Raw genomic sequence first — 10,333 nt, 5'->3', positions numbered from 1 at the left:
TTTCAGGAATAAAAAAGAGGAAACAGCTGAAAAACAAGTACTTGGCAAAAGTGGCTATCTCAAGGTTACAGTAGCCCTGATATTCGCCAAATGCAACAAATGAAAGTTGATAGTAGATTCAAATGGTGAAATTTTCAATCCATTCAAAATGTTAAGAAACCAGAATCAAACTTGTCAGCAGATATTGATGCTTTGTTGAAAAATATCCTAGTGTAAAATACAAAATGTAGGTTGCTCTCAGTTACTAGAAATTACAAATGACACGCCTTGTAAACTAACCCTGCTTATATTTCTACTCCTTAAGTAGATTTCAGCAGTTTCTTCAACAAAATTGGATGATATTCAGTGCTGGCAACTCATAATTTGTATATGATACTGCTAATTATGTTAAAAGTGTTCCACTATATCAAAACATAGATAAAGACATATTTGTAGCCATGTATCTGTCAATATATGCTATTACAAGCAAAATTACGTCATTTTGGCGGCCATTTTCAATTTCTGGCAACTGATAACTCGTACAGGGTACTCCAAATCGTCTTATAAGTGTCAAAGTTGTGCTCCCAAATCTAAAACATTTAAAAAAGATACTTATTGGAAGCCATGTATCTATTAAAATATGCTATTACAAGCAAAATGACGTCATTTTGGCGGCCATTTTGAATTTTTGGCGACCGAACTTGTACAGGGTACAAATAATCATCTCAAAAGTGTCAAATTTGTGTTCCTCAACCCCAAAAATATAAAATAAGACACATTGAAGGTATGTATCTATTAAAATATGCCACAAATAAGCAAAAATAGGTCATTTTGGCAGCCATTTTGAATTTTTGAATAGTAGGGGGGTCAAACGTCATCGGAGGTCAAAAATTTTGGCGGATTCGTGTTTTACGGCCAATTTGGCCATAGAAACAACTCGTTTAAAAAATTCGCCCAACCCTATTTAAATGGGTCATATGAGATGTTGTTGCCCCAATGAAGAAAATGAATTTATTTTTATGATGGGTTACTTTCTATGTCATTTAGTTTACTCATTTGATTCTTGCCTGTTACCTTACTACTCTGGCGGCCATTTTAAAAGCCATTTTGGATGCCATTTTGACTTTAAATCATGGAATCATCATTAACAAATAACCAATGGCCCAGAAGCCCTTACTCATGAATTACTCTAGAATAAGATGTGTTTTAAAGGCTAACTTAGTGTATTTTCAGTCAAACAAACGTGTTTTGGCGATCATTATGGCGGCCATCTTGAATATCTGCATTAGGGCTACTTTTTTTAAAGCGCAGTGATTTATAGTGCGCTACGCACAGGCACAACGCCTAGACGTTGATCCACAAGCCTCAGCACACTTTACAGGTTGTCGCTGACCACTATGGCCCCACATCATTCCATAAACTATTAAACAACAATTCAGGGACTTTGCTGCTTCAAGAGCGCACACCCTAGACATTCCACAAATAACCTCGCAACCAGGATCAGCTCCCCAAGTTTCGTACGGGTTATACACATTGGTCTGGGGCGGACATTTTAAAAATGAATTTAGAAGAGCAGCAATGACACCACTTGCATTACATTCCAGATGTTAAATCTACATCATATGCAAAATTTGAGGAAAAATGAGCGAGTCCGTTTTATTTTAGGGCCATTTGTCTATAACTGGTCTTTACATGTAGCCCTATGGAGAGAGTGCCCGTTGAGGGCGCTATAACCCCCATTTTAGGAACAAAAATGTGATTTTAAAAAAACGGACTCATGCGAATTTTCTAAAATTTTCAGAGTATGTAGTATGAACATGTAGAAATATAATCAAGTAGTTACTCTACCTGCTCTTTCTCCGAAAAAATAAAAAGTCCTATACCTCAATGATAATGAAACTTAGATGGTTACAACGAGACAAATTAGCAGTAAGTTCCTTGTCCAGGGGAATTTCAAGCTTACTCAATTATTTCCACGAGAGCGTACTAGGCACCGCCAGGGTTCGAACACGCAACCTCTCGCACCATAGTCGAACGCCTTATCGATTGAGCTTACTTGACTGCCTTTTTATTTCGGAGAACATATTGGATGTCTTATGGGGTCATATAAGGAACCTAAAAATTTAATTTGAGTAAGTCCTAGGGGTGTAAATGACAGCTTTCTGATAGTAAAAAAATCTGGAAAATGGCGGCCATTTTAAAATTGGCTGGTTAGGCCCCGCCCACATGAAATAATAAATGTGGCAAATACTTTTTGTTTCTCTGGTGTATATTGTACAACATATCTAATAATTACTGACTGTAGCAAAAAAGCAACCACTGATATGGAGACTATTATTTTGACTAGACTATAAGGTCCGTATGCACAAAAGAGTTAGACCGGATCTAAAGTTAGACATGGTCTAAGTGAAATTTAGTCCCAGGAGAAAGGACATTTTCTTTTACATTTGCTCAAGTTATTTTGTATTATTTTTGAACATTGTATTAAAATCTTTAGAATTTGCTAGCTACTTTATGAAGGTAATAAGAGTAAAAGACCATTCTGCGGGAACTTAATTCCACTTAGACCAAGGCACACCTTAGACCCGGTCTAACTCTTTTGTGCATACGGACCTAAGTGTTTTAAAAGCAAAACCATTGAACCTATTATAATTGTCTAATTAACTAACCATTTCGATTTAGAGTATAGAGAATTATATTTAAACATACTAACTTTAAACAAACACACTGTCAGCTACTACACTTACAATCTATCATTATCGCCGATTAAAATTATTGAAAAGTCTGATTACCAGACATAAACTACCATGAATATAATCATGCGAAACAGCAACAATAATAGAATCAGTATTATACATTTAGCAACTACCTATACACTGACACTGTGATCCGCATCTGGGAATTGTTCGCTGTGACTGGGTGTGTAGGATGTCGTCTGCCCGCACAAGAGAAGCCCATATTGATCCACATCTCAGAAATCCACATTGTCATTAGACAGTTTGCGAAATGAAGTTTGAAAAAATTACTTCAACTCCACGGCAACTGCAACTATATCGATTGAATGTCTTGCTCAGACGCAGGGCTCAGATGTACTGCAACTCGAACGTCTGATTGGTTAGTGCACCAACAACGTCTTGTCGTGTAAACTCGTGATATGTGTTGGCGATCAAAAGAAGGACATGTGTAAGCGACTGGATCCCCGGACTACATCAAACTTTCTCCATTTTGTTTTGTCAAGTGAGTTGTTGGTGACACTTCAAGACAAAAGACTTAGGCGCTTCATTTGAATAAACGCTAATAAACTCAAGTCGTGTTCACACAGTCGGACATAAGTGACTTATTACCGGTAATAAGTCATTTGTGTCCGACCGTGTGTACGCGACTAATATTTTTCAATTAAGCTTACGATAGTAGGGCTATGTTATTAAATAAATGCTTACTTATTTAACGTTTAACAATTAGAGCAAGAAATTCATTAAACACAGACAGACTCTAACCTTAAATGTAATCTAAAATAAACGTATGATAGGTAGCAAGTATTTTAGAACCGTGTCCAATGGGGTATTCAATTTGTAATCTACCATACCCCTGAAGAAAAGCTTTCGCAGAAGGATTATTCACCTTGCATTAGTATAAGTTATTATGTCTTTCACAGCTGGAGTTAGTATTTCAAATGGATGCTACCGAATTGTCCATTTTATTTGAAACTCGTACTTCCTCTGTGGAAGACTTTATGAATCTTACACAAGAGGGTGTATATTTCTTCAATCCTCGGTCTCAACATATTGTATATAAAGGTGTCATTGTACGCATGTAGATGTTCTATCATGTTCAGTCTTTTCCTGTTCTTTCTGAGATACACGACAGCATCCAAATGCCTCCACTAAAGCCCTCCTATATCTTGGGTTCACGATATTGTATATTACAGGATTAATCGAAGCATTGATATAATTCAAAGTCGTTGATATCCAGAACAATGTCGCACTCTGATCCCTTGTCAGAAGATCGAGTCTCCCATCACTTAGATTCTCAAAAACTCTCTGAAGCCCGTAAAGTTGATATGGCGTCAAGCATAAAAAGAAAGCCGTAGCGTTGAGAACCAACATGCGTGCAACTTGAGTGTTAACCTTCTGTATTTGATTCGGCGTCTGAGATTGCTGCATAGTTTCACTAACGGCTTTGCGTTTCATTAAAGTCCAAATAATCAGCGTGTAGAACACAACATTTATGCAAAATGTGATAACAAAACAGCCTACTTGTAAAATTATTGGATAATTAACAAATATCTGTGAATTGACTGAAATTGACACGCAAAAATACAACGTTTTTGGTAAATGATGATACTGCTTACGATCGGGCCACAGCACGCAAGTGTTCTTCATGTGACTACCGTTAGGTGCAACAGAAGCAGCAAGCGCAAAGGCGACCACCCATGTGATAAAGATCATCTTAGCCGTGCGTTTCTTACTATTAAAATATTTGTGTTTAAGTGGGTGACAAATAGCTAAGTACCTTTCATAGCTCACTAGGTTCACCACACCGTTGGAGGCAAAGTAGGTGATGAACACGACACCATCCATTAAGATGCAACCTGCGTTTTGCTTGAACGGATTCGTCAACACATAGGGTGAATTAGCGATTGTCCAGATGTAGCGAAGACCAATAAAGACGATGAAGAAAAGATCAGCTATGGAGAGATTCGTTAGATACACGTTGGTGATGGTTCGCATGTTCTTAACACGTGCCAAGGTGAAGAGAAAAGAGAGGTTCCCAAGAAGACCGAAGGCCAGGATAAATGGCAAGATGTACATGGTAAGGATACGCACTGATTGTGGGAAAAACAGTTGATCAACAATTAGGGTGTCAGGTACATAGATTAAGTTTATAGTCGAATCACAGTCAGTGTTGTCAAAAACGGCATTTTCTCCATCCGGCATGCCTGTGAAAGCTACGGTAACATTGGAATAGTTATATGTATTCATGGTCGAAAAAAAAAAACTGAATGAGTATTATATGCTTAGAATTATAATTTTTATAAGTCGATAAATGTTTGTGAGAGGGAAGCTTGTGACAAAAGACCTATACAAAATTATACTCCTTGGCTAGCCGTGCTCAGTGAGAGTGAGATGTACAACGTCGGTAGGCAAATATATATAGCTAAACAGAATACAAGTCGGACCATGCGCATTAATAATTCAGAAGGAATGTGCTTTATTCAGAAATTAAAATTAGGTGCATGTCAATGATTACTGGATGAAAAAAAAACACTCAATGGAATATTACATAAAATTAATTTAATTATAACATGCGTTTAATGAAATAAAACATGCAATTAATTGAATAAAGCATGCGATATGAAAAGCCTGTTTTTAATAACATTATTATTATGGTTACGTTACCTTCGTCTTTTATAGAATTTTTGTCACGCCGAATTTAATTAAAATTATAACGAACAAAGTGAAGACTATAATTTTCTATTAATTCTCATCGGGAATCGGGGGAATGGGTTAGCGCCACGGAGCGGCTCTGTTCGCGCTTTTGCACTTAGATCCAGGGTTCGAGCTCCGGTTGTTTCCAGATTACTTAATGGACATTTGGTTTCCAGTCTAATACTCGATCTTGCCGGATTCTCAATTTAAAACTGAGCTTTATTCCCGGGGCTTTATTCCGTGAGTATATTGATCTGCCTTGCATACCGTAGTGAATAAAACAATTATGATAAATAAAGGCATTTGAAAAGGGCGTAAAATTGATATTCGAGTATAACCGATAACAGCCAATATATCCAAACATCCAACCAACTCAACTCATTATAAAATAAAACAAACATTTCTGGGCAAGTCAAAAAGGCATATGGGCAAAAATGTGATGATTTACTTTCCTCTTGTGGTTCCTCTCGTTGATTTTCAGATAGCATAACAATGACATTTCAAATCAAATTCAACGGTAAGCACACCGTCCTTGTTTGTTAACTTTTTATTGTCATAGCTTTGAATACTTGTCTACACCGACCGACACAGTTACATTTGACAAAAGTTTTAAAGCTTTTAAAATTTCACTTAAATAATGCTGCGACAGGTATTTAGATTCTAAAACACAGTCTCCTGGGCATTATTTTTTTAAAATCTAACTGTTTCGTTTGTTCAAGGTATATAATGTGCTTTTTAAAATGTATCTAGCTCAGATTGAGCAACCGCTGGGAACAGCCTTCTATATTTTCCTTTTTATGTATGTAGTTAGTCGGTATAACTCTTGATCGATAATCGTGAGGTTCGGGGTTCAAACCCCGCTGATTCCTGATTTTTCTGCTCTCTCAATGTAATATAATGTCAGTTAGCCCACGCTTCATAAAGTCACTCCCTATTAGTGTTTGAAAAGAAAACCAATAGAGCCTATCACCTAGTTTTTATTTACCTAAATATTTCGATTTAGAGTGTACAAAGTAGAGTATTGAAACATAATACCTTTCAAACACACAGTTATTCCGGGTTGGCAACCATTTTCTAATTTTCAAGATACATTATTAACAATCTATAATTTTTACGCAACTTTAATTAAGTCTGATTTCCAGACATACACGACCATTGTAAAAGCCAAGTGTCGTACGTATTTCACACTGTTCATTGACAAAAATAGCATAAATTAACGGTGTGACGTGCAACAAAATATCTGTTATTTTATAAGTCAAAATATTGAAAATAAAGGGTAGATCGCAATTCAAATAGGTCACACATTGTATGGCGACGATGTATGAATGCAGAACATACATGACAAATTCTCAATTCTCATATTGGTAATTGAATTGCCACTCAACAATCCTATAATTAAGGGGGCAACATTTCGTTTATAATCAGCTAAATTCAATGTTGAATTGCGTGCTATAGGCCAAATTAATTGTCAAAACATGATTTTGAGCATTTATTTTTGCTGTTTTTGAGGTCAGGTCTATTTGATTGTTTACTCGAGATGTATGAGTTATTACCGTAGGCATATTTTAGCGTCTGGGCGGTATTACAATACTCAGACCCCAGACACTAAAATGATCGATCATGCTATATGTGGCTGGACGCGGCGAATGAGCCGTAAACTCGGCAAACTTTATTTCGAGCTACAGGTGAAAATATATGCAAATCTCGTATTTTAGCGAAGTTAAGATTTTGCAGATTTGAAATGTTTAAGCTTTCTTCTAAACACATACAAAGTTTTATTTTAAAGAAATAAGGGAAATATGAAATAATCAACATTTTCTGAAGCCCATCTGATGAAAAAAAAATTCCAAAATAGATAAAACAAACATACAACAGAGCTCATTAAATGTGCAAAACAATAAAATATCAGTCTCAATCTTGTTGTATTATTGTAATAATACCCGTAACGTGTCTGTGTAAAAGCAATTAGGATGTAAGGAACATACTGGTTACTATGCAAATATGCTGGTTTTCATTTCAAAATGGTCATTTTGCTTCCCTAACTTTGAACGCGGTTTTCTCGGTTTCGCGTTTTGATTCATGACAACCTATAACAAGCCATAACTTTGCTTCTGATTGTCATATGAAGTTCATTGAGGTGTCATTTTAATCCCTGAAACATGCTCTTTGCAACTATGTAAAAAAGTAAAAATGACCAGAGGGGGACTTTACGGCTTATTCGAGGTGTCCAGGCACATATATAGTTGCCACTGGTTATCCTTTACCATATTTACACATTAATTATCCATTGCACCTAAATACTGCGTCTTCGACAGTAAAAATTTTAACAACATTTAAAAACTGCGACTCGCTCATTATTTACATTTTTACTGCCTTGGACGCATTATTTAGGTGTAAAGAATAATGCATTGACCCTTTATTTCATAAATATATGACCATGCATTTTGAACTTGTCACCCTTCGTGGACCTACTACATGTACATACATATTTAAAAAATTGATGTTGAATTGTATTGTGTTGTAAACTTTCATCATTATTTTGTCTACTTGTAACACGGGTGATGGAATGCAGTTTAACATCCTCGCCAAGGCCACATCATTTCACATTTTAGGTGGAATAGACCCAGCAATGGCTGCCATTGAGGTGTAGGAATGCGTGAAATTGGATTCTATAAGTCGAAGTGAACGCGAAAATATATACGCTGGCGACGTTATAAATCGGATTAACTACCATATAGCAATAGGTGAAAACAATTTTGAATATATCGCGCTGCACTACAAGCAGGTTGCACTCATCAACCGTGTATGTCTTCAATCATAGATTGAATACAATACTGGTCTTTTCAAAGATACCAATCTTACAGGTGCGAGTGATCAGCATGATATGCTCCAATGCAGAAGTACCGCGTGAACGTACCAGTGCAGCGCGGTATATTCACCTATTGCTATGATAGTTAGTCCGATTACTACATAACTTCGCCAGCGTATTCGCTGTCGAAGTGACGTAATAATCGGATTAACTACCATAGCAATAGAGATTATCCATGTTCTATAAGCTGCATATCCTATCAGCGACTGCTATACCTTGTTTAGGACTTTCAAAAGAAGTGCCTGCATGTGCAATCATGACTGTTTCAAAATAGCCCGCCAAAGTCATGCAGGTAACTCCGAGGTCGTACATTGAATTGGTGTGAATGAGGAATACTACGGGAATCAGCGCCTGTTTTTTCAGAAGTCACGCATGAGTAAAGTGGATAACCTCTATAGATGAATACAATTTTTAAATAGATCGCCCTGCACTACAACGTTCACGCGGTACCTATGCATTGAACCATAGATGTCAAAGAAATCCTGATCATTCGCACCTGTAAGATTAGTATCTTTGAAAAGAGTGGTATTGTATTCAATCTATGATTGCAGACATACACAGGTGATAAGTGCAACCTGCTTGTAGTAACTGCAGGGCGATCTATTCAAAATTGTATTCATCTATACAGCCTGTCTCAAAAAAAATTGTGCAAGTGAAAAGCGCCCGCTTTGGCGAGGATATATGGAGTGGCGAACATATGGAGAAGGGAGTGGAGGGAAACAGGCCGGGAGGAGAGAGAGATTGATGACAAGCGGAAAGAAAAAAAAGAATTGTTGTTTCATTACGCTTTGCGTTGCAAAATGAAAATATAAAATTGGCAAAGCTAACTTTAACTTTAATAATTGAGCCTTTATTAAATAATATATAGGCCTATTACTTTCGTAAGAATATTAATTGAAACGTATATCTAGTTTCAAAATAATATGATAATGAGATTAGCGCAAGGTCCCCACATAATACTTGTTGAGAAGTATAGCGAGTTCATTCATGTTTATTGAAAACGAAGCGCCTGAGGTACAGTCTTTTGTCTTGAATTGTGACTAATAACCCACTTGACCAAACAAAACCAAACTCACTCAACAACATCTTTGACCAACTCATCACGCCCTCTATAGCGGTTCCTGTTGCCTATAAAAGGAAGCAGTCAGATGTGATGAGTTGCCAGTCTGAGGAAACCACTAGTGTAGTGGTGAAACGTCACTAAAATGTGAGTTTAACATCTTCATTTTTATTGGATTTGTCCAAAAAGAAATATGTCAACAGCATATATTTATTTTAACTAGCATTTTGAAGTAGAAGTTTCAGATCGTATAAATCATGTTGAATTTGTTACCGTTGACGAGGATCACACTTGCATTATATTCGTTGCATCCCCCCACCCCAAGTGAATAATTAGCACGCTTATTATTTCAGGATTTCGGGCAAACCACACAAAAGTATAGGTAGATTAATTAGGAATTCACTCCAAAGCGCACCTTTTTGTCAAATTATTTCTCTTGTCACTTTTTCCTCCTATTTCATTTCTCCCCCTTTTTTGTTTTAAATTTCACACTATTTTGCACCATGGGATGGTGTGAAGTTTGATGGGAAAACGGACTCCTTTGCCCCTTTTCATTTAATTTCCTGTTCCTTCCAAATTTTCTCTTTAATTTTTTTGTCAGCGGGGAACTTTTATCTTTCACCCCCGCACTCCCACCCCGCGAGCTTGCTACGCTACTCATAGCGCCATCATTTGAGCGCAACTTGTTTCAATATCTCATTTCAATATCTTATTACTATTTCAATCATGACCATCATATCCCGAATAATACTTTTGAAATGAAAAATAAAACACCAATAAATTGATAATGGTTTAATAATTTTATAATTTTTATAATCTTATATTTCTCGCCACACTATATATCTGTAATCATATTCTTTACTGCACCTAAATTATATTGATATGATCAAATATCGAAGCTCATCAGATATACAATTAACATTTTCACACCACATTGTAATAATTATTGAGGGCTGCCTTCTGATGAGGGCTGCCTTGGTGGATACCTATAACTGC

The 10,333-nt window shown here is 36.5% G+C and overlaps 1 protein-coding gene across 1 annotated transcript; it reads right to left on the bottom strand.

Moving 5' to 3' along the window:
* Window positions 1–3,779: 3,779 nt before the first annotated feature.
* LOC140163672 (growth hormone secretagogue receptor type 1-like) lies at window positions 3,780–4,961 on the bottom strand. The gene has a single exon (XM_072186987.1). It carries the CDS (start codon window positions 4,959–4,961, stop codon window positions 3,780–3,782), a length of 1,182 nt encoding a protein of 393 aa, XP_072043088.1.
* Window positions 4,962–10,333: the final 5,372 nt, after the last annotated feature.

Source organism: Amphiura filiformis, chromosome 11 (genome assembly GCF_039555335.1).
Source record: "Amphiura filiformis chromosome 11, Afil_fr2py, whole genome shotgun sequence".
In the NCBI taxonomy this organism is placed as follows: domain Eukaryota; kingdom Metazoa; phylum Echinodermata; class Ophiuroidea; order Amphilepidida; family Amphiuridae; genus Amphiura; species Amphiura filiformis.
This window is presented reverse-complemented; position numbering and strand designations above follow the sequence as displayed.

What these genes read in the sequence shown, in the direction of transcription:
- LOC140163672 (XM_072186987.1), bottom strand. Translation starts at nt 4,961, where the DNA reads ATGAATACATATAACTATTCCAATGTTACCGTAGCTTTCACAGGCATG.